The 25,960-nt window shown below is 34.9% G+C and overlaps 1 protein-coding gene across 1 annotated transcript in view; it reads left to right on the top strand.

The window, feature by feature from the left end:
- The window catches only part of ANTXR1 (ANTXR cell adhesion molecule 1), a 289,146-nt gene that overhangs the window by 23,778 nt on the left and 239,408 nt on the right, over positions 1-25,960 (top strand). The window contains exons 2-3 of the mRNA XM_051975446.1: positions 13,829-13,900; positions 16,326-16,397. Of these exons, the coding sequence (XP_051831406.1) occupies positions 13,829-13,900; positions 16,326-16,397 (144 nt within the window). The remainder of the gene's footprint in view (positions 1-13,828; positions 13,901-16,325; positions 16,398-25,960) is intronic.

Genomic DNA, 25,960 nt, shown 5'->3' with positions numbered 1-25,960 from the left:
TCTTTCTTTTTCTCTTTATTACAATGAGACATAATGATATATCTGGAAGACAGTTATCTTTTGTCAATAACCATAAGCAAACCATCCATTTTCATGCCTTTCCACCATGAATAAAAGAAAGACAAGTCAAAGCCTCTACGTTAGTATTTCTAGGCCAACCTATATGTTGTAGATGTTGAATTGATAGCGTTGACGTGAGGGATGATAGATGAGCCATCTGGGACCTCATGGTGTTGGCATAGGACTCTTTCTGGCTGGCTTTTCTTCTTTGCATTCCCCTCTCTCATGTAGGTCCCTGGGGAAATATTCTATACCATGCTGCAGAGCATTTATGTTAAGAGATAGGAATATACTGGACCTGGGAAGAAGGGAGACATGGAGATATGGTTATTTGTTGTGTGAGAAAATTGCCTTCATACTTCTCCTTGATGTAAGAGTATCTGAGAAAGAGAACATCATATTTCATCTGTTGGTCCCTTCTCCATCAGTCCAATATACATGAATTAAGTGCCAATTACTATCCAAACCACTTTTCTGGGTAATGAAAATATGAGTGATAGGCCCAGGCCTGCCCCCCAAGGGACTTACAGTAAGGGGAAAAGTCAAGGACAAATATAACTCTGAAAGACTAAGATAAACTCAAAAGCTCAAGAAGAATTCTATGATAAATTTGAGAAGGGGAAAACCACTTTCATCTGGAAGGCTAAAAAGGTCAGAGAAAGTTTCAAAAAGAAGACAACATCTAATTAAATTCTTGAAGGAAATGAACTTCAGCAGATAAATTATAGGGGAAGATGGTTGAAGAAGGAATACAATCAAATAGAAAAGTAGAAGAATATAATGAGAAATAGCTTAGAGGCTCTAAAATCAATAAGTCAACAAGAACAAGAGATGAGGATGATTTAATTTGATTAGAATGTAACAACATAAAGAGAAACAAAGGGTGGGTTAAAGCCAGAGTGAAAAGGCCCTTGAATGCCAAAATTCAAATGGCATCTTTTGTAGAAAGTGGGAGCCTCTTGATATTTTAAAGTGGAAATTAATTTTTTTCTTCTTTTGAGGAATAACCAAAATAATGTTATTATATAATTATTCATGTAATATTATGAAGGATTATGAAGGGAGTGAAACTATGAGCAAGAAGACAACTTCAGATAATGATAGCATGATAGAATAGGATCATAGATTTAGAGTTGGAAAAGATCTTCAAAGACATCTAATCCAACTTCCTTATTTGCAAATGATGAAAGTTACTTTGCTTCCCATTGAAGTGAATGTACTCAAAGTCACACAGTGAAAGTGCTACAAATGAATCAAACTCAGATTCTCAAAACTACAAAATTGTTGGGAAAACTGAAGTTTGGCAGAAATTACATTTTAGACCAGCATCTTATATACTATGGCACAACAACACAAAAAAGGTAACACTATAATATAATTAGAAGAGAACAAGATCAGGTAATTTCCACAGTTATGATTAGGGGAAGAGTTCTTAACCAAACAAGAAATAGAGGCGATCACAAAAGATAAAATCATGCATAAAAGGTAAAAACCTTTTATAAAAATAAAATCATTGTGACCTGGATAAGGAGAAAAATTGTTAATTGGGGCTGAGGAGCTCTGATAAGGATCTAATATGCAAGATATATAGGGAAATAACACAAATACATACCCAAGAATTATTCCTCAATTGATAAGAGGTCAAAGAATATGAACAATTACCAGATGAAGAATATCAAACTCTTACTAGCCCCATAAAATGCTGAAGATTCTACACTTAGGGTGGATGCTTAATTGGCTTAGTATGTTGCATCTCTGAAGTCCTGAGTTCAAGTGACTGACAAATCTTTGCCTGCCTAGTTGTAGGGATTGCAAAGTTCCATTCTCACAAGCAGCCAAATAACTTTTTTATAGTTGACAAAGGGGAAGTGACTTACTGAAGTAATAATAAGCCAACCAATATATGACCAGGACTAAAATTGAACTCTTAATTCAGGGGTCTTGCCACAATATCATAACTTCAACATTGTACTATACTAACTTCATATAATACATATAATAATAGGTTCAGAAGATGCAGCTGAGCCTATCTCTGAGGAATCAGGATACTTTGTTGTTCAGTCATTTCAGATGTGTCCAGTTCTTTATGACCTCATTTAGGGTTTCCTTGACAAAGATACTGGAAGGTTTGCTATTTCCTTCATCACTTCATTTTATAGATGAAGAGTCTAAAGCAAAGAGGATTAAATGATTTGCCTAGTGACACAACTTCTAAGGGTCTGAGGCTAGATTTGAACTCAGTAAGATAAATCTTCCTGACTCTAGACACAGCACTCTATCCACTGCACCACTCAGCTGCCTCTTCAGAGTTTTCTGATTAAAGCTAACTATAATCATCTTATGGATCTCATAAATGTCTACAAATTTTTATGATTTCCAGCTTAGCAAATCCTCAAAGGTAGAATTCTGTAGCTCTGGTGATTGAACAGAAATATCACCAGAACACTAAGGCTTAAGGGAAATATAAATTTTGATTTATCACAAATCAAATAGATCACAAATGAACTAAATACATTTCAACAATTCATAGGATATTACTTAAGAGAGAGATGAGTAGATTTTGATTATTCAATGACATGTCATGGTAGATTTCAGGAAATGATAATAGCCCAGAAGTCTGGGCTATACATGGGGATCATGTAGGCAGGAGAAAGCCATAAACTCATTATCAGGAGAGAAAGTAGGTTCCTAATACTCCTTTAAAAAAAGGGATTCAGTGACTTGTTTTTTGTGATTCTGAAAGACTCCTGGGAATCAAGTTCTAGTCATTCCAGGAATTCCATAAAGTGTTTGAGTTTATTATAATTAATAAATATTTGTTGAATTGTTGGATTGAATTATGTCCAAGATCACTAACCTTGGACTGAAGAGACCTTGATTTGAATACTGGCTCTATTTTTACTTGTTATTTGACTTCAGGCCAGTCACTTAGTATCTGTGTATCCTCATGGGTAAAATGGAGGTGCTCTACCTGACCCAGGATTGTGTGGGAGGAAAGATCTTGATAAACCACAAAATATTGCCTACATGTAAGCCATTAAGAGTTATAGACATATAAGCTACTAAGTATTGTTAATAATAGGATTCCTAGGTTTCAGAAAGACTTGAATGATGAGTACTAGAAGTAAGTTGGGCCAAGTTATAGGCTTCAGATTACTCTGAAGGGCCAGATCCTTTCAAAGTAATTCTGCCCCAGCTTCAAAGATGCTCAAAACAAGCAACCACTTTTCCTTTCCTTCAGCACATTTGTTTCTGTTCTATTCCGCCTTCTGACTCAGGGCATTTTCACTGGCAAATCCCCAGTTGGAGAATTCTTTCCCTCCATGTCACTACTTCTTGACTTATTTCAAGTTCTAGATAAAACCATGCCTTCTCTAAAATGTTTTTTCTGATTCCTCCTTAATGCTATTGCTTTTCTATGTCCTATGTTCATTAAGTCCAGTTTAACCTGTCTGTGACTTTTTTGTTCATAGTTGGTTCCATTTTGCCTCCTTTATTAGACTATCAACTTCCTGAGAGCAGGGACTATCCTTTACCTTTCTTAATATCCTGAGCACACTGTATGTCACATAATAGATGCATAATAAATGCCTATTAGCTTGACTTAGTACCTCTATTCATTTACTGTGTCTCATTTTCAAAATCGTGCTGTTATGTTTTATTTTTCCCTCTTGCCTTTTGTTTAATCAGTTAGCAGTGTTTGGGACTGCTATTTTTTGTTGTTCTTTACATAAATTCTTTTTTCAAATAACATTTTAGGTTTTTTCCCGTTATGTATAAAAGTAAATTTTAACATTCATTTTTTTCTGACCAAAACAGTACTAATTACTATTTACATTTAGCCTGAGGTAATGGGGCTAGCCAAAACAAAGACTAAATGAGCTTAGCCTTTTGTTGGCCAATCAACAAGAGCCAGAGTGATTTGAGTTTAAGGCATTGTCATAAGAAAGAAGTCTAGCCTGAACCCCACCAAGATATGGAAGAAGAAAGGAAAGAAGGAAGGAAAAGAAGAAGAAAAGAAGGAAGGGAGGAAGGAAAGAAGGGAGGAAGGAAGAAAGGGAAAGAAGAAAGAAGGAAGGAAAGAAGAAAGGAAGGAAGGAAGGAAGGAAGGAAGGAAGGAAGGAAGGAAGGAAACAATGAAGAAAGGAAGGAAGGAAGAGAAGGAAGAGAAGGAGGGAAGGAAGAGAAGGAGGGAGAACGAAGTATAAGTGATTTAAGTTAGTATTCCTGAATACAGATCTAGTGATACTTGCTGTACCTTCTGTTTCCTTTCCTTCCTTTTCCTTTCATTACCTCATGAAGTGGATAGTATAAGTATCGCCCTCATTTTGTGAAAAAGGAATCAAGATTCTGAGAAAATAATTAACTTGCCATTTCACAAAACTAGTTAGTGGTAAAGCCAAGATTTGAACCTACCTCTGGCTATAGTATACTAAATACTAGTGTAAAAAATACCAAAATGAGAGTCCCTGCCCTCACATTCTGATGGTGCTCTTTGGCTTGGTGAACCAACCTGTCATTTACCTGATGAGCTAGCATAACTTTAGAATATGCTCATAAAACTTGTTCCCATTTCCTTTTTGGAGGTAAGGAAGCTCAATTTCAGTTTTTCCCTAGTTTTTTCTTTCAACTTCCTATTTGCTAGGGAATGGCAGCTAGAGACTTGAAAGTCAAAGTAAATTAGAAGCTCTTGTCTCAAAAGAAATCTTAATTATTCATGTCTTTATCCCTATAATATTCTTTGGCAGCTAGGTAGTTCAGTGGATAGAGGACTGAACATGGAGTGAGGAAGACTTATCTTCTTGAGTTCAAATCTGACTTTAGACACTTACTAATGGTGTGACTTTGGGCCAGTCACTTAGCTATGTTTGCCTCAGTTTTTCTCATCTTTAAAATAAACTGAAAAAGGAAATGACAAATTACTCCAGAATCTTTGCAAGAAAACCCCAAATAGATCCAGACATGACTAAAATTACTGAATAACAAAAAATATATATATTTTATTTTCAATTAAACATGTGGTTTGATTCCCTTCAACTGATTTATCCTGTTTTTATAAAATTATAAGACTTTGTGACCTCCATTTCCAATCTCACTGCTAGCATTCAAATAAGTACAACTGGAAGAGATTCCAATGACCAACTTAAAAATGACACAAATTGAGAAGCACTTAAAGTAATATTGTTCATTTTTTAAATGGCTACCTTTGGTATTAGGAGTGGATAGAAAATGGGAGGAAGAGAGAATCAAGAGCTATGTGATTGGCTTCCCTTCCATCTAATTCATTATTAGAGAACAGGAAAAACAAGAGTGAGTTGGGCAGGTAGTGGGAAGATGTATCTTAATTCCCCAGGAAAGTTCAAGAGGAAATTTCTAAGACAATCTTAGCAACAGCCCCATTTCTGCATCTCAGATGGGTGCTGGCTAGCTCTGGGATTCTGTCCTCATTTTTCAGGGCTTTTCCCTGTCATTGAGGAACAATGACGCCTGAAAATTCTCAGCTCAACTCATGTTGGCAGAGCCCAGCTTAGAAATTCTAACTGGAGACATTTTCTTCCATGTCTTAGTAAGCTTGGATTCTCTTTTCCTTCCCATAAATCCTTTTTAAGGTCAGGGTCCAAAACACTCTGGGTAGTTTGATTTTGGTAAGGTTTGAAATCTTTTGAAAACTCAGATGATGATGGGGGAAATGAGCTGCCAACCAGAAAGCTTCAAACTATCTCTCCTTGTTTGGAATTCAAGACCTTGTAGAGAAGCATATATGCATAAAATACTCATAATTTACATGATCTATATTCTTCAAAGTGTCTTTTCCTTTCTTTGGAATTTCTCATAATATTTGCACTCAATGATTCCTGCAATTTCTCAATGCCAGTTTGGGAAATCTTCTACAACTCCCTCTGCCAAAGTTTCTTAAACTTGAGTTGCAAACCCATATGTGTCACATGATTGAATTTGTGGGTCACAAAAATGGCAACAATAAAAGGTTTCTGAATGCAATGACCAAAAATTAATTCAAAATGAAACGCATAATGAATCCAAGGTGTTTCTGGCGGCATTTGCCTGCATGACTTCACTGCAGCCTTGGTTCTGAACACACAACATGTATATTTTGCATAGCACATGTGTGAATGCCACCAGAAACACCTCGATTCAGATTTGAGACAGATTTGCTTAAAAATTTCTCGAGTGAAATGGAGTTACAAGTTGGAAGAGTTTAAAAAGTCTTATCCTATGCCATATCATTCTTCTTCACTGCTATTTTAAAAGTCATAAATTCTGATTGCTTGCTATCTCAGGGAGGGTGAAGGGAAAGAAGAAAGAGAATGATAGAATTTGGAACTCAAAACTTTTATTAAAAAAGATAAAAATTATTTTCCCATGTAATTGGGGAAAATAAAATATTATAAAACAAACAGAAAAGAATTTTACAAGCCTATTGACACCAAGTTTTTTCTTGGAACTCTGGATTTTGTCTTCCCTGTGTCCCAGAGCTAAAGACCATCACCCCCCCCACCCTACCCCCATATTCACCTGTGACTGTTAATCAGTCAATGGCTATTTCAGTGCCTGTGATGTACCAGGTTCTGTACTTGGAAGTACAAATATTTAAAGGGTCTCCCTTTTAGTGAATTATATGTGGGCAGGTTAGAAGGTGTGTACATAATGTGACTGGAGAACTCCACTGAGGTTTTACAATTCCATATATCTCCTCCACTGAAGATAATAAATAAATAAACAAACATACAAATAAATAAATAATAAAATTAATAACATTTACTGAATAACTTACTATGTGCATAGTACCCTATGAAAGGCATGGCAATGGTATAGATAATGATAATGATTGCTATTCAATTGTCCATTTGTTTCAACTCCTTGTGACCATATGGATCATAGTCCACCAAAACTGTGTATGGAGTTTTTTGGCAAAGATGCTATAGTGGATTGGCATTTTCTTTTTAGTGGATTTTGGCAAACAGAGGTTAAAAGGTCATCCAACTAATTCTGAGGCTGGATTTGAACTCAGTTCTTTCTCACATTATTATGAAATAATAATAATAATATAATTTATATAGTGCTTAAGATTTGCAAAGGACTTCACAAATATTATTTTTATCTTCACAACAATCCTGGGAGATAGGTGATTTCATACTTATTTTATAGATGAGGAAAATGAAATTAAGTGACTTGCTAAAGATCATTCAGTTAGAAAGTCAATGTCTGAAGCTGAATTTGAATTCAGGTCTTCTTAACACTAGGTCTGGCACAAGCAGAGTTTAAGTGACTTTCCAGGGTCACATAGATAATCTAGTAAATGTTTGAGGCCAGATTTGAACTCAGGTCTTCTTTACATGTAGAGCTCTATTCAATGAGCCATGAGGACAGGTTCCTGTTCTTATAAAGGGTAGAGTCTAGTAAGAAGTTTGACATACACATATACCTAAAATTATCCATCAATATGGATATATTCCTTCTGCTAATGATGGCCAAAGCATTTCTACATTGTTATTCAGTCATTGTCCAACTCCTGTTATATAATTATACTGTTGCAAACTCTTCATGCCCTCATTTGGGGTTTTCCTGGCAAAAATATTGGACTGCTTTGTTGTTTCCTTCATTAGCTCATTTTATAGATGAGGAAATTTAGGCAAAAAGAGTTAAGAGACTTGCCCAGGGTCACACAGTTAAGAATTTGAACTTAGGTCTTCCTGATTCCAAGCTCAGTGTTCTATCCCCTGACACACCTAACTGCCCAGCATTTCTATACATGGGCTTTATTAATTTATTTACTTCTGTCCCCCCAAAAATTGTCTGATGAACAATCTTTGATAATAAGCCTTTCTGAATTTAGCTAGGCTAGTCATCACATGATCTTAGGGAGCTACATGATATAGTGGATAGATTTCAAATCCAATCTCAGATACGTTTTAGCTGTGTGACTTTAGTCAAATCATTTAACCTCAGTTTCCTCAACTGTAAAATAAGGATAATAATGTGCCTTCCAAGACTGTTTGCAAGGATAAAATGAAGTGATATTTGTAAATGGCTTAGAACATTGTTTGGCACATAGTAGGGGCTAAGTAAATCCTAGTGGTTATAATTAGATTGTGAGTTCTTTGAGGTCAGGGATTGCATTTTGCCTCTTTTTGTATCCTCACTGCTTTGCAAGTACTTGGCACATAGGACGTGCTTGATGTTTACTGACTGATTGATCTTTCATCTCTGGGTTTACACTTTTCAGCTTGATAGGACCTAACAGAACTGGCATTCTGCTGGAAATGAATCTAATAATGCAGAGTTGTCTCCAAAATCTTGACATCATCTTTCCTTTTCCTCACTTCTCATACGTATTTACCAAATCCTGCCAATTTTGGACTTTTGCATTGTCTTGTCTCTGTTCTCACTTACAACACCTTATGATCACATGCCAAGCAATGCCATTCCACAATAAGATACTGAATCAGGATTAGAAGGTATCTTGTATTCCCACTAGTATTCATTCATTAAATAAATATTTATTAGTGTACACTATGTATAGAACTTTCTGCTGGCATGAAGGGTATACTATGGTCCCTGTCCTCAGGAAACTTGGGAGTCTAGTAAAATCTCCTGCAGCTTAAAGTGAAGTTATACTCTCAAGAAGAGTGTGGTTACCTGTATCATGAGAAAGAATGACAGACTAGTCTCACAAGCCCATGATCATATACTAGGATAGATTAATTTCTTTGATCAGGTAATTTAGTTGTCTAGATTATTTTTTAAAGGAAATTGCTTAATCAAGTTTGAGTTGTTGTGACAATAAATCAATATAATATGCATTGAGAGTGATGGAAAATGAACCATATGGAAATGTCTTTAAGCTGTCATTGCTGCCAGAAGCCTTAAACTGGTCAAGAAATTGGCTCCTTGACTTCTCCTAATGTCTCTGTATTTCTGCCAATGACCCTATTATTTTTACTGTTTGCAGTGACCATAAGCAACAAACTTGGCTTTGCTTAGAGTTCCTTCACACAAAAAAGATGTTCATGGTCAGAGACAACTATTCCCACAAATATTCTATTTCCCTGGACAGATGATCATGGAGCCAACTTTTGCTCCTGGCCTAGGGGGACAAAGACAGAAGGGAAGAGAAGAGACAGTCTTTTTAAGTGACATATTTTATTCCACGGATGAAGGAAGCTTTGAAGGCATTATAGAATAGACAGCTTCCATTGGCATAATCCAAACATAGGACAATTATAGACACAAGGACTTGCATTTTCTGGCAAATGAAAAGACACCCAACTGAGTACTGGGTCGTCTTTTTCTTCCTGAGGTACTTGTCAGTGATCTCAAGTGCCCACTGAAGTTGATCACTCACAACCATCTCCCAGTTCAATTAAAATCGAACAATTTCATTTAAAAATAGCTAATCAAACTATGTATTTAAAGAAACTATTTGTAGACCTAAAGATTTGCTGACCAAGGACAGAAGATTTTTAAATACTATTAGACTGATTTAGATAGTTATTTCTATGTCTTACACTCTTCAAATCATCAGGTACAATGATATGTGCTATTGTAGCCAGATCATCAGATACAATGACATCGGGACATGCTGTGGTAGGGTCCATTGTGATATTCACTCTGAATTTCTTTAGCACAAACTTCTTCCCAGTGCAGGATATTCTCTTAACTGCAAAGTAAAAGACTTGGGCCTTTCAGACAGCAATGATTCACTTGTTTGCAAAAGTTCTTTTCCTTCCTGAAGGAATACCAAATCAGGTCTTCAGCCTGTCTCATGCATCTCTCAAATGGTATATTCCATATTTTTAAATGCTGGTGTATTCTATTGTAGTAGTTGTCCATTAACTGGAAAGCCACTGATTCACTATGTGTCACCACATATCGCCATCCAAACTCTTACAGTAATCCGTATATGCTCACATCTTTTCCTCTAATCACGTTTCTCTGCTTAACTGTTTTAAATTTTTTTTATTTTTAATAACATTGTTTTATGAATTATGTTGGACGAGAAAAATCAGAGCAAAAGGGAAAAACCATGGGGGAAAACAGAAAAAAGAAGTGGACATAGCATGTGTTGATTTATATTCAGTCTCCTTAGTTCTTTTTCTGGATGCAGATAGCATTTTCTGTCCAGAGTCTCTTGGGATTGCTTTGGATCACTGAACTACTGAGAAAAACCAACCCTTTCAAAGTGGATCATCGCACATTCTTGCTGTTATTGTATATGATGTATTGCTGTTTGTTTAGTTTCTCATCAGTTCATGTAAATCCCCACTTGATGGGAATCTATTCCTTTTCCTGTTCTTTGCTACCACAAAAAGAGCTGCTCCAAACATTTTTGCACATATGGGTCCTCTTCCCTCCTTTATAATTTCCTTGGGATAGAGACCCAATAAGGGCACTGCTGAGTCAAAGGGTATGTACAGTTTGATAGTCCTTTGGGCATAGTTACAAATTGCTCTCCAGAATGTTTGAATCACTTCACAACTCCACCACCAATGCATTTGTATCCCAATTTTACCACATCCCTTCCAACAGTTATCATTATCCTTTCCTGTCATCTTAGCCAATCTGAGAGGTATGATGTGCTACCTCAAAGTTGTTTTAATTTGCATTTCTCTAATCAATATTGATTTAGAGCATTTTTTCATGTAATTATGAATGGCTTTAATTTCATCTTCTGAAAATTGTCTCTTCATATCTTCTGACCATTTATCAATTGGGGAATGACGTGTATTCTTATAAATTTGACACTGTTCTTTATATATTTTAGAAATGAGACTTTTATCAGAAATACTGATTATAAAGGTTTTCCCAGCTTTGTACCTCTCTTTTAATCTTTTTCTATTGGCTTTGTTTGTGCAAAAACTTTTTGATGTAATGTAATCAAAGTTGTCCATTTTGCCTTTCATAATGTTCTCTAGTTCTTCTTTGGTCATAAATTCCTCCCTTCTCCAGAGATCTGATAGGCAAATTATCCCTCATTACTTAACTCTTTATGCTTCTTTGAAACATTAAGTTCCTTCAATTACTTGATCTTCTTTCTCAAATGAGGTACATTGTCCTGGAGTTACATTGTCTTATAATAACACTCTCCTGGAGTTTCTCCCTAATAACTCTGAACAGCCTCTTCAGTGGGGACAAAGGGTGTGGACCACATATTCTTGAGATTTTATGTAGTTATTTTCCAGTTTTATTCAACTCTTCATGACCCCATTTGGCCTTTTCTTGGCAAAGATACTATAGTAGTTTTTCATTTCCTTGTCCTACTCATTTTATAGATAAAGAAACTGAGGTAAACTGGATTTAGCACTTTCCCAGAAAGTATCTGAGATCAGACATCTCAGGGATCTCCAGCCTGACTTCAGGCCCAGCAGGGTGCTACCTAATTGCCCTTAGTGCAGGCTATCGGAAGGGAGGTCTGATCCTTTCGAAAGAAGAACTTAGGGATGTTCTGTGCTTCTGAGAGCAACTATGTCCCACAGTATTCTTCATGTTCTGAAGATTGATCTTACTACAGATGGCAACTAGCTTTGACAGGAACTATTTTCCCAGGAAGTTTTGGGAGACTTCCCTGTACTCAGGGCAAGAGAAATGTGTGTCCCCAGCTTCCTTACTTTTGGACAGATGAAAGTGGCAATAGTTCTTCCCATCACTAAGGGTGTCAGACATGCTGCAGGTTGTTTCCTGCTGGAGATTTTGGACCAATGGGACAGTATTCATGTTCCTTTTCTTGAAGATTTTCTTTAGGTAGATTCCCTTGGCTAAAGAGCCAAATTCTCTCCTCAGAGACCTCAGAGCTTTTCTTTCTCCTCCCTTTAAAGGTTTCAAAGAAGTCCAGGGGTAGAATGGATTTTCAGGAAAAGGAGACTTCAGGAATGTGATAGAATAAGTGCCTGGAGAGGAAGTTGAAGACAAAGCACCAGATAGGACAATTTGAATAGAGATTGGGCAAGGGAATAGGGAGTCTGAAAAGACAGAGGCATGGGTACAAGAAGTAGCTACAGGTGGAGTTCTTGAAGTCTATAGAGCAATTCAAAGCTATGGAGGCCTCAAAGTAATTTTGCTTCTTTCACAATTTTACCAAGTGCTACTGGCAATGACTTTTTTTTTCTGGCAATGACTTTTAAGAATTCAGAGTTGCCTTTACTAAAACACTCTGTATAATGTCCTCTTAGTTCTGCTCACTTCACTCAACATCAGTTCATATAAGTCTTTCTAGGCTTTTCTGAAATCAGCCTGCTCATTATTTCTTATGGAACAATAATATTTCATTGCATTCATATACCACCACTTCATCATTCTCCAATTGATAGGTATTCATTCAATTTCCAGTTCTTTGCCACTACAAAAAGGACTACTAAAACATTTTTTGCACATTTGGGTCCTTTTCCCTCTTTTATGATTTTGGGATATAGACCCAATAGTTATATTGCTGCATCAATAGGAATTTTTATTTTTTACTTATAAATTTTTATATTCTTTTGGATACAATTCCAAATTACTCTCCAGAATGGTTGGATCATTTCATAACTTTACCAACAATACATTAATGTCCCAGTTTTCCTTCATTCCTCTCTAACATTTATCATTATTGAAAAGCACAATTTTAAATGAACATCTTTCCAAAAAAGGGTCTTAAAGAATAAAGAGTCATGCAGAATTTATATTCTGTCAAATTTGTCAAATAGTATGTTAAGTACTAAATAAACAAATACAAAACTGAAAATAAGTACCTTCTCTCAAAGAGATTATATTCTAATAGTGAAGACATTACATGATAAGCAATGAAAAGATATTTTGGTTTTGTAAAGTAATAAGTTGAATAAGTATAAATAAAGTTATATTTTATAAAGTAATAAGTGGAGTAACAAATAGAATCACAGGGCAATACATTGACACATTAATTCCAGAAATAATGAGAACTGATTTAGTCATAGCTTCAAAACTAGAAAGGATAGAGGGGAGTAGAGAGATAGTGATTATGGCAGATAGTGAGGAAATGACTAGAGAATGCAGTCTAGAAATAGACTTAGATGTTGTGGAAGATTGAGACAACTACCAGTCTAAATAATGGGGGCCCCAGTGTGTGTGTTCCAGGCATAAAAGAGTTAAGTCCTTGATTTTTGGTCTGACTGGCATGGCAGCTGGTTAGGAGATACATGAGAAATTAAGAAGAATCATAAGAGCCAGTTTAAGCGAGTTCCATGGGCTTTGACAAGCCTGAGAAACTGTTTCATTTTCTGAAAAAAAAAAGGAACTACTTCTACATGTCTGACCTCAAAGTCTAATTTTGAAGATAGCACTTTGTAAATCCTGGAACATTAGGACCAATCTTTATTCAAATTGTCATTAAAATCCTCAGGAAGCAAAACAATTATCTTCCATTTAAATATGAAAGCATGTTATTCTTCATATGTTTTTATTTTTTAAAAATTATCTCTTGAATAAGTTTTAATTATTTTTAATAATTTCAAATCTTGTTCATCCATTCGGTGTCAAGAGATCTAGGAAAAAGTTCTTTGCAGCATATTTACTGGACTCCTGGTGGTGGATTTATGGCAGAGTTGTTGCAATTAGTAATTATGGGTTGCAATTGAAGGAAATACCAATATCAATGAGATTATAGATCTTTTGTAATATTTAAGTTTTAAATAATGAGACCAGCTAATGAACAACTACAATAGAAAATAAAAAAGTAAAAACAAAAATTTAAATGGAGCATCATCTCATCCCCAATTTTTGTTTTGTTTTTTAGATCAGGAAGTGTCCTGCACCATTGGAATGAAATCTACTATTTCGTGGAACATCTGGCCCATAAATTTATAAGGTGAGAGAGACATTCCTGCTTACTATATTTTATAATTATAAATGAGTTATTAGCTTCTGACATCATGTTCTCTAGAGAAATCAGGCTGAGTAATAAAGCCAGATGCTTCCCCCCTCTTTTCCTTTGTTTGGATTTCAATTTCAACAAAATCCACTAATTAAAAAAACCATTGAATTTCTTTGGGAATATCATTATTGGACAATTTTGTCAGTCCCTAAAGGACTTCCCTCAAGACTGATGTTTTTGAGACTTTCAGTGGGTTGCTTCAATTAATACCTAACTTATTTAAGCAAGATGATATGTTACATTAGAAAAGATGTTGGAATAAATTAATTTTCAGGGAGTGAGGGGTGAATTATAAAGTATTTCATACCACTGTGCCTCCAAACAATGGCGCACAAAATTTTTTTTCATAAAGTTGGATTGTGAAAAAGGAGCCTTTTTTTAAAATCAGAAGATGGATCTGAAATAAATTTAAATGTTTTTTAAAAAGCAATTATTTATGATATATTCTCCTGCATTTCAACCCCTAGAGGCTACTGATTATGTCATTATTATCCTTTGACCCAAAATATAGATTCTTTTTCATGTCCCATGATTTCAAATGAATTTAGCCAGTGCTTTCTTAACAATGGGGTTGTAAAAGTTATCAGACTGTGCATACCCTTTGATCCAACAGTGTTACTACTGGACTTATATCCCAAAGAGATCTTAAAGAGGGGAAAGGGACCTGTATGTGCAAAAATGTTTGTGGCAGCCCTGTTTGTAGTAGCCAGAAACTGGAAACTGAGTGGATGCCCATCAGTTGGAGAATGGCTGAATAAATTGTGATATATGAATGTTATGGAATATTATTGTTCTATAAGAAATGACCAGCAGGATGAATACAGAGAGGCTTGGAGAGACTTAACATGAACTGATGTTAAATGAAATGAGCAGGACCAGGAGATCATTATATACTTCAACAACAATACTATATCATGATCAATTCTGATGGACGTAGCTCTCTTCAACAATGAGATGAACCAAATCAGTTCCATTTTGTTCAAAAATGAATAGAACCAGCTATACCCAGAGAAAGGACTCTGGGAGATGAGTGTAAACCACTACATAGCATTTCCAATCCCTCTATTTTTGTCCGCCTGCCTTTTTTATTTCCTTCACAGGCTAATTGTACACTATTTCAAAGTCCAAATCTTTTTGTGCAGCAAAATAACTATATGGACATGTATACATATATTGTATTTAACATGTATTGGTCAACCTGCCATCTGGGGGAGGGGGGAGGGGGAAAGAGGAGAAAAATTGGAACAAAAAATTTTGCAAGGGTCAGTGCTGAAAAGTTACCCATGCATATATCTTGTAAATAAAAAGCTATAATAAAAAAAATAAATTAAAAGACAAACAAACAATGGCTTTGTAACTAGCTAGGAGTAGAGGAATCAGGATAAGTCCTGACACTCAGGCCTGTGGCATTTTGTTTTGTTTTCTGGATCAAGATGAAAAGGAGAGAGCTCACCCCTCATTAGAGAAGGTGATGAGTTAAGATGAAAAGGATACAGAAAAGAGAAAGAAGATATAAAGATGCCAAAAAATGAAAACAAAATGCAGATAGCCTGAAAAAATATTTTTTGAGTTAAAAAATAATAGGAATAGTTAAATCATGGGTCATGATTTCAGAGCTGACAGGAAATTTAGATATTCCTAATCCAAGCTCTTGTAAACCTCCTTAGACTCCAAAGCTGTCTTACCTCTAAACCTAGAGTACTTTGCACTGTATGATATTGCTTCTCAAGTAAATTGAATTGAGCCTCACTGTTGAATCCCAGATTCTTGTGGTAATGGGGTTGAAGCATTTTGATGATATAAGACAATAAATAGGTCCAGAAAGAAGACACATATAGAAGGCATAAGACTTAATGAGAATAATGTGTTGAGTTCAGAGACAAAAGGTATATTAAAAAGTACATATTAGTAGACAATTTAAGAGATTAGATCAAGAAAGTACAGAAATGAGGAAGAGAATAGTCAACAAAAATAACAATAAAATAATACTAGGAGAAAGGATGATCTGACAAGATGGCAGCATGCTAATCGGACTGCTTCTTGCAGGGCCAACTCCTCCAACTTCCTCCTCAATGCAGTAATCCTTTCTAAGCATCTCTGATAAATGGTTATCCATTGTCATGGGAAAATCATTGTAAGTGGACGCTTTGGGATTAGGTTTTCATATCACTAAAGGTATCCAGATTAGCAATTTTTAACCATTTTATCTGTTACTGACCAAACATTAGTCCTACTCTGAATCAAGAACTTTACAGTTACTTGTGAGTTGGTTTAACATAAAGGGATAATGACTTAGACAAAGATTAAAAAATATGACTACTTGGTGCCTTTTTTAATATACATTTTTTTTCCTTTTCAGCCCTCAATTGAGGATGTCATTTATAGTATTCTCAACTAGAGGGTCAACCCTAATGAGGCTAACTGAAGACAGGTAAGAATTTTCCCCATTTTCAAAGTCCAACTCTTCCAGAGAAAGTTTGAAGCTTAATTCATTAAGACCTGTAATTTAATCACTACATTTTTATTTAAACCAAGATAGTGAAGTTTTTGGTTTTTGTCTATCTATTGGATTGTTCTTAACCACCCTTTTAAAGACTAAGACAGACCAGTGCTTCCAGAAAAAGTCTTTTCTAATGAACCTTCCTCAACAAATTCAGCCTCTTCAACCTCACAAGCAATACTCTCCATCATTCCAATCACTTACATAATGTTTTCAATTATAATTATCTATGTCTCATCCACTTACTAAACTTGAAACTCTATGAGGGTGAAGTCAGTTTCCCAACTAAACTTTAAACATTCCCCCAGCATCAATCAAGAACAATCTTCTTCACAGAGTAGGCACTTAATCAATTTTTAAATCAATTGTTGCTAGATTCTACTGATTTTCATTAAATTTGGTTCTTAGTAAGAGATGATATTCTCCCATTCTTCTTTCCCTTTCTTCCCCACAATTGGATTTATAATTTGATCGCAGTAGGTAAAATGTTTTTAAATGGCTGTATTTTATCTTATGGAGTGAAATGTTATTTTTATAACGTAGCAAATGATAAATGAAAGATATTGTCCAGATTTGACATGTAGTTGAATGAGTTGCCCATTATCTTAGTCCCTTATTATATATATTTATAACAGGCAAGTGAAGATGGACAAATGTCTGGATTAAAATGAGTAGAAGGAAAAGAAGTTGTTGGATCACATATGGATAAGTGTAGCACTTCAGTGATCCCAAATAGATACCCCAGCTTTTAAAAATCAATTATAAACTCAATCATTTAATCAATAATAATCAATAATGCTTTGTGACTCTGAATCATTAAAGACTACAAGCTCAGAAAGATCAAATATTTATGCAACTCATAGGGCAACATCTTAGTATATTACCAATGAGAACATGAACAGTATTTATATGGAACATTGCAAGGTCCTTTGAATATATTTTAAACTAGCTTCTCTTAAAGTTCTACTTTGATGTTTCATCATTGTAGGGGATGACTTTGAGTTTGGATGTCTTTCATAGACATAAAGTTTTGACAATAAAATAATTAAATAAAATAAATAAAAATTTTGACAAGTCCTATTCAGAATTAAAAACCTTAAGTATAAGTTTAGTGATGGAATGAATCGATTATTCCAGAACCAATCTAGCCAAGCACAGAGAAACTCAACACCAGGTAATGTCATTTTCATCACAGCAACTAACAAAATCATCAATTAAGGCACATAGGGATAATAATCTGCATCTATAGAAGAAATATAATTATATCTATACTGATGAAAACATATATTCTTGAAGTAGAGGCACATTGTGTAACAGGCAGTCTCTGAGACCTTTTTATATATGTCCAAAAAGTCAATTTCAAAAATATAAGATGGGGAGAGGAAGCATAATTAAGCAATTATTTATGTGAAAAACACCTAGTAGACCAATAGTTCTATATAAATCAACAGTATGACCTGGTAATAAAAAAAAAGTTAATGTAATCTTAGTTTGTTAAAACATTTGCCCACCAAAAACAATGAGATGACAGACCTGTTTTACTCTGCCCTTGTCTGGTGATAACTAGTATACTTTATTCAGTACTGGATACTACATGAGGACTGCTAAATGAAAATTAGTGGAAGGATCAGAAAATGTTTATTCAGGAGAAAATAGAGACCCAGAGCTATAAGATAACCATACTGAATTATATGAATTGTTATTATATGGACTAAGAATGAAACTTCTCCTGCATGATCACAGAAGTTAGAAGTAGGAGCAATGTGTGATATAGAATAGATTTCAACAAAAGGTAAGGATAATTTTCTTTCTGATAAGCAGTCTTAGGAGTTCACAAGTTCCCCATTCTTGGAGACTTTATTGCAAAAATTAAATGACTACTTATCAGGGATGTTGTACAGGGGATTTCTGTTCAGATAAAGGTTGAATTAGATGACCTCTGCAGTCTCTTCCAAGGCTGAACTTTTGGGGATTTCAAAATCTTCCAATTATATTATTGGGTGGAGGAAAGCAGGTATTATTTCCACTTGATAAACGAGAGAATTAAGATCTCCTTTTTCCCTACTATAGTCTTCTTCTGGCCACATTCCTAAGAATTTGGACCATCTTTCTCTTAATTGAGAGTTCTACTTTTTCTTCCTATATTTAAATTATTTCCATAGAAAGGGGCTCTTAAACTGTGGTTCACGAACCCATATGGGGTCTCATAACTGAATATGGGGAGCCGCACAAAATTATGATTTATTATCAGTAAATGTTTGATTTGTATAATTATTTTATATCCCTAAAATCGGGATCATGTAAACATTTGTTGGGTCAAAAGGGGTGGTGAATGGAAAGAAGCCCTGGGCATGGAATAATCAAAATAAAGGTATACTATAAAATTCTATTAAAATCTCTCCAAAACTTTGAACAAGCCATTTCCATCTATATACAGCACTGTAGATCTCATCTGATTTCTATTTCTTCATGAAAGCCTATTCTGTGGGAATCCTGGGGGCTGAATACTGAAAAATATTCCCTCATCCCCTGCTCCTTCATCCAATCCTCAACCGAGTTTTTCAACTAATTGTTTCTAGTTCATTCCACTCTATCTACACACAGCAGGACGTTTGGCAAAGCAACAAAATCCATTAATCATCAAGTATTTTTAAATGTTAGATGCATAGGATTTTGGAGAGAATAAGAGTTTACAAAGTCCATCCACAGATCAGATGATGAAATTTCTGATCCATTTGAATTTGCAATTCTTAGAAAACATTTAGAATGTTTTACCATGTTTTCTACTTCACTGTTCCCAAGTTCTTGCACCAAAGATATTCAGTTTCTAGTTTACTTTGTTTTGCTAGAAGAAATGTTGATTCTGGGCTAGGTAATAGTCCAATGACATTCAGAAATTATTTGCCAAACTCCACATGAGTTTCAGAATCAATCAACTGACTATCTGGAGAATTAAATGTAGACTAGTTTATAAAGGATTCTGCAGTTCAGTGAAATATTTTAAAATATTACCAGTCTATTAATAAGCTTTATAACAGGGGCTCTCATATTAGAAAGTGTTTCTTAGATGGGCTTGCTATGAGAAATACATGGAATTTTTTAATAATAACTAACTTTTCATAATAATTATATAGCTCATATTGATAACACTTTAATCTTTTCAAAATACTTATCCTAGTACAACCCTATGTAGTAGATGGTACAAATAGTTAGAAATGAAGATAAGAGAAGTGAAGTATTTTACCCACTGTTATAAATATAATACGTAACATACCTGGGATTTGAATCCAAACTCTCTAAATCAAAATCCTGTAATATTTTCACAAGAGTTTGAGACCAAAATTTAACCTAGCTGCCTAACATTTATTAGTATAATGTTTCCCCAAAATGTCTCAACACCCATTATTTCTTTTTGTCCTCACAACAGTTGTAAACTAAGTAGGGCATCAACTCTATCTGTCTTCATTTTAAACATAATGAAATAGATTTAAAGAGTACCTACATATGATAAATGCATATTATATGCAATATAAGTTAATGTGTATAATTATATAAAATACTTAAAAGCTAATTTTATTTACAATTTTATTATTGAATTATAATTTTTTCTTCTGTCTGTTTTATAGTTGAGAGTTTAATAGGCAAGAAAAGGTTAAGAAATGAGTACATCTAAATGAAGAAGTAATCCAACCCTTATAATTATTAAAAGTTTAATTGCTGTTATATAAACATAGTCATTAAAGTATATTCTAGGGAATTAATGTTTCCACATAAAGCAATGTGTATCAAATAATTTTTAAAAATTGTTTCTCCTGTAATATTTTCTCTTAACGTTGTATATTGAAATTAATTATAAATTATATTATCACAAAAGTGGAAGGGATAACCTTAGAGGTCATCTTTTTGCCTCCCCAACTGCCTAGTATGGTGCTTTGCAAATAGAAAGCATTTTAATCTTGGTCGATGGAATTAAACTAGTCCAAATATCATTTTACTAATGGAAAAACAGAGTCAGAAAACAACATGCTCCCATGCTAGTTAATAGCTGAACTAGAATAGATTCCTGATCTCCTGCTTCTTGGTTCAGTGGTTATAAGATCTCAGAACGTGCACTTGAAAAAGATCTTTGAGATGATCCAAATTAGGGCCACAGTTCCAACATTTTAGAAACTTTTTTTCTATGGAGGTAAAAAGAATATCTAAGGGCACATAGTAAATAGCCCCTACATCATAACAACCTCTGAATAAATACTATGTTTTTCCAAGCATATCTTTCTTCCATATCGATGTCTTCTTTCTCTCACATTGATCACCTTATTTTTTGTCCAATGATATTCTTTTTCCATTCACAGACCCACGTAAAGAGTAGATCTTTCAAAGTGTTTACTAGTGGTAGTTAAAAACATCAATAAGAATAAATAGCCTACAATAGTGTTATAAATACAAAGTTACACAGGACTCTTACTCTTATCTAGGACCGTTCCTTCTCTCCTACTTTCCCAACTCAGTTATAAAATAACCAGTATAATTAGTCAGTCAACAAGCATTTATTAAACACCTTCTAGATACTAAATGCTGTACTGGAAAAATTTTTAAAAGGCAAAAACATGAATGCAGTTTTACATAAGTCCAGAATCAGTAGGTAATTCTGTCCCACTCCCATCTGTTAACATCTGGTAATTCCATTTTCTTTTTATGAAGGATTCCTGGCACGCAAACATACCTGAGCTTTCTCATCCATAAGACTTTTGGTCTTCTTCCCAGAAGGCCTCCTGATGCTTCTATTTCCTTCTAGTGATTTCTGAGAGGTCAAATATTATAATGGAGAAAATGCTAGATTTGGTGTAAGGTCAATTTGGTTCAAATCCTGCCTAGACCTTATTAGTAATGTATCCATAGGCAAATTACATAACCTCTGTCTGTCTCAATTTTCTCCCACGTAAAATGTCAATTATAGTAATACCTAGTTTCTAGGGCTGTTATAAAGTACTTTATACATTTGTTTATTTGCTTATGACCTATGGTACCATGTATAGAACCATAGTATCCCACATTTAGAGGGGAAGAGGATCTTAGGCATTCGACCCAATTGAGGCTCAGAAAGGTTAAAACTTACTGAAGGACATGGAAGTAATAAGTGGCAGAGGCAGGCTTTGAATACCAATCCTTTCATTGTACTAGACTATCTCCCTTACTTAAATTATGTGGAAATGACCTCCACTGATGCACTAGTCATTCCTTAAAATAAGATACAGAAATGATATATAAATGTGAGCTATCATTCTTCTGGGGCCAGGGTTTGTGGTGAAACCATTTGCTAAAGAATCCATTCATATGTAGTTGAAAGAAACACTAATAGGTTTATTACACCTCCTTAAACTTATAAAAATATTTAAACAAGGATATTTCTTTCCTAGTGAATTACATCTAAAAAGTGTGTCAAAAGAGAGTGCCTGTCAGAGGACCCAGTCAGAACACACTTTCCATAAAGTGGGGCAGCCAAACTTTCCTTGTAGAATTGGTCTTAGTTGGTATTCAATCTCCTCTCTTCCCTGTAGAGAGGCAAAGTCTACTCATTTATGGTTGGTAGTGATATTCCCTGGTCCTGGAATTTCAAAGTTATATAGAAAGCATGAAGACTCAAAAAGGCAAACATATGAGGACTTAATTCAGTCTGAATATGGAATGCCTGAAGATTCTTGAGAGCCATTTCATCAAATCTTCTGAGTATTCAGGAAGAAGCTCTCCTAAAATTTCTGGGTATTTCCTACAAGTTTTAACTGCAGAGTCATACAAATCTTAGCAGTGAGAGACTTTACAGGTTCTTTTGGTCCAATTCTTGAAGGATAAAATTTCTTCAATAGCATATCTAATGGATGGTCATCTTCATGAAGACCTAAATGAAGCAGGTTGTATTCAACAACTTCTAATTTCTCTTGTAGTTCTTAATCTGTGGTCCTGTGACCTCAAATGATAAAGAATTCATTATAGATCCAGCTCATTTCATTTTTGGATAGCTCTAATTGTTAGACACATCTTTCTTTTATTAAGGTTAAGTCTATTATCTGTAGTGTCTATTCCTTGGTTATTGTTTTGACCTTTCTAGCCAAACATAATAAATCTAAATTTTTTGCCATATGACCATTCTTTAAACATTACAAGAGCATCATTATGTTCATCACTGAGGCTTTGCTTTTCTAGGCTAGAAATCTCTAAGTCTTTTAACTCTTCCTCATATGTCATGATTTCTCATGAACAACTTATAGACATATTGCAGTTTGTTTGTCAACATGCTTCCAAAGCTGTGATGTTCAGGTCTGAAATCAAATATTCCAGATATGGTCTTATGTCAGGGCACAGTGGAATTCTAGCTTTTTTATTTTAGAAATATTAATAATAACAAATAATAATAATTAATATTTATATATTGTGCTTTAAGATTTGCAAAACATCTTACAGTTATCACATTTCATCCTCACAATCACTCAGAGTGATAGATGCAATTACAGGTGGGGAAACTGAGGCATAAAGAGTTTAAGTGATTTGCTCAGGGTCACACAGCTAGATGTTTAAGGTAGTATTTGACCTCAGGCTCTCTGGACACCAAATAAAGTATTTTATCTATTCTATCCACTGCAGCACTATTACTTGCTTATTATTCATTGAAAATGCAACCTAGATCATTTAAGTTTTTATGACTTTTATATATATTAAACTTTTATTCCACTAAAATCTCCAAATCTTTTCATATGAACTTCTGTCTAGTCATGTTTCCCCTATCTTATATTCATAAAATTTTTTTAACCTAAATTGAATTTTGGTCTTTTGTTCCATCATTTCAATACTTTTTTAAAAATCTCAACTGTCTTCAAAAATATTAACTATTCAAGCCTTGTACAATAAATCAAAGAACATCTTCACGTAAATGATAAATTGATAAAAATATCAAATAGAACATAGTCAAGATCAGAGTCTTATGACATCCACTAAAAACGTTCTCCTATATTTTTATTAATCATACTCTCCATTCCATTCCAATCTAATATTTCAACCACTTTCAAAACTACTTCTATCATTATCCAGCCCACATCTATCTCATCTATAAGCAGAGAAAGCCTAAGAATTTGTATGTGTTATATCATTATTTTTTGTTTTCATAAGGTTTTACAATATTTCATCCATATTTATCAAAGTAACTCTCAATTATATAGCTAATTTCCTGGAAAACAGATGGCATAACTCAGGATGGATGTAGATTTAGAGGAATTGATTTTAAATCCTGACTGTGCTATTTTACTACCTTAATTACTTTGGTCATTTAGCTTCACTGTGCCTAATTTTCCTCATTTTTAAAGCAAATGGGGGAATTCTAATAGAAATAAATTTTATTAGACCACTTTGTTTGGCCTTTCTGACTCTAAATCTCTTATTTCTATAATCTAATTTATTTAATACTATTAAAGCTTCTCAATTCTTTCTCTTGCCTCCAGCAAGCAATACCTCTGTCCAGGTTTCTGTACTTACAAATAATAAACAAGCCATAAAGTGTTCTTTGTAATTGAGCTATTGTTTTTAAAAACAAAAACACACCAAGAGTAGAGAGCAAAATTTGATGAAAATCATGCTGAAATCTAAGTAAACTTATCTATAACACTCTTAATTTAGCAATTAAGAATTACATAGTTGTTCTGACAAAAAATTGGAATTGTTAGACTATTTTCACTTATTCTTAATGAATCATGCTGGATTATTTTGATCACTGCATTTTAAAAATATATATATATTGAATATTTTTTTAACCAGGATTACATGTCAAACTTACTATCCTTCCAAAATCCTTCTTCCTCTTAAAAAAACAGCTACATCCTATCTTCTGCCAATTGTGCTATTTGCCACAGCTGTGCAGAGATGCCCCACAGCCACCCAGCAATCTGGTGCACACATGGCTTCAGTCCTTTGGGGCAGGAGGGTTGAGGAAGAATGAAACTGGAACTCACAGAGAACAGCCTGGTGCTTTTTTCTCAGCTACTTTTGTGATTATTTTCATTTTCCCTACTCAATATAAAATAGTCTCCCCTCTCCCCCAATAAGATAAATACTTCAGTACATGAGAAAGGTCTGGGATTTCCTGATTATTGATGCCCTCACTCTGGGTCGTGTTACATGATCCAGATCACTGTCTTCCAAATCCTTGTAGATGTTTTTATGAGTTACAGTAGGCAGAGGGTGGAGGGAGGGAAAGAGGGAGAGACAGAGGGACAGAACGAGACAGAGAGAGACACACAAACACATACAAACAGAGACAGAGACAGAGAGACAGAGAGAGACAGAGAGAAACATATCTTGATGCTTTCCTAAATGAATAAAAAAACATTGCTTAGTATCAAACTTCTGGTGAGGAGCCCTCAGCCTTTAGCATGGCTGATATTCAGAGGAAACACACAAATCTCCTGTGTAGGTTCCATCACTGCTGGCACCCACAGTAGCTTAGGGACCCCTGAAAATCAAGTTAAATAAAGCACACATTTATTAAGTATATATCTACTGAGCTGGGCAGCTAGACAGCATTTTGGTTTGAACCCTGGGCTTGAAATCAAAAATTCATATAAGGCCTGAGATACTTACTAGCTGTATAATGAGGTATCATAGAAATGGAATATCAATAAATACAGCCACAGGACCACAGACCACATGGATGGGAGGAGGTTAGAGTGTAAGAAGACTGGAAAGGTAGGAAACAAATTTGCTTCCACAGCTCAGGAAGCATTTGAGGAAATTCATAGTAAAAATGAGAAAGGATGGTGAAAGTAAAATTAGAAGTCAGATAGGCAAGAGCTTGGGGATACTGAGGTTTAAGGAAGTGAAAAGCCTGAGCTGACAGAGCAGCAACCAGAGAGACTGGGACATATCCATATTCCCAAAATCACTATCTCATGATCTATACACCTCCAACAACCCTTCTACTGCTTTTAGTCACCTGTACCATAGGGATAATATGGGGATGGAGGGACAGTAAATAAAAAGTGCTTTTTCAGGCTGCCTAGGAGAGAAAGCTCCCTAAGGGCTAGGGAAAGTACTCCAAAGTGGATGTATTTGTTGGGCGTAGGTATTTAGGAGCAGGGTTTGGGGAAAGGGGTATACTGTGTCCAAGGGAGGAGGCTCTCTGGACTTCATGCAGAGGGTTATGGTAAAGTCATTAGCGCTGATCAGAGAAGTGAGGCCTTCCATTCCTAATGGGGACACGAATGCATGTATTAGGAAAGGGCTAGACTAGGAACCCTGATGAACAATAGATTTTGCCATGTGAGCATCCATTTAGCCTAGAGAATAGAAGAATTATGGTCAGAGATATTGATATTAAGAGATCTTGGAGATAGTTTATTCTCACAATCATTTTTCAGATGAACTGAGGCCCTGAGAGATTAAGTGATTTACCTAAAGGCAAACAGGTAGAAGAAGCAGGATTTAAACACATTTGTGACACCAAAGAGGAG

Source organism: Antechinus flavipes, chromosome 2 (assembly GCF_016432865.1).
Source record: "Antechinus flavipes isolate AdamAnt ecotype Samford, QLD, Australia chromosome 2, AdamAnt_v2, whole genome shotgun sequence".
Classification (NCBI taxonomy): domain Eukaryota; kingdom Metazoa; phylum Chordata; class Mammalia; order Dasyuromorphia; family Dasyuridae; genus Antechinus; species Antechinus flavipes.
The sequence above is the reverse complement of the archived record's forward strand: the minus strand, read 5'-3'. Positions and strand labels throughout refer to the sequence as shown.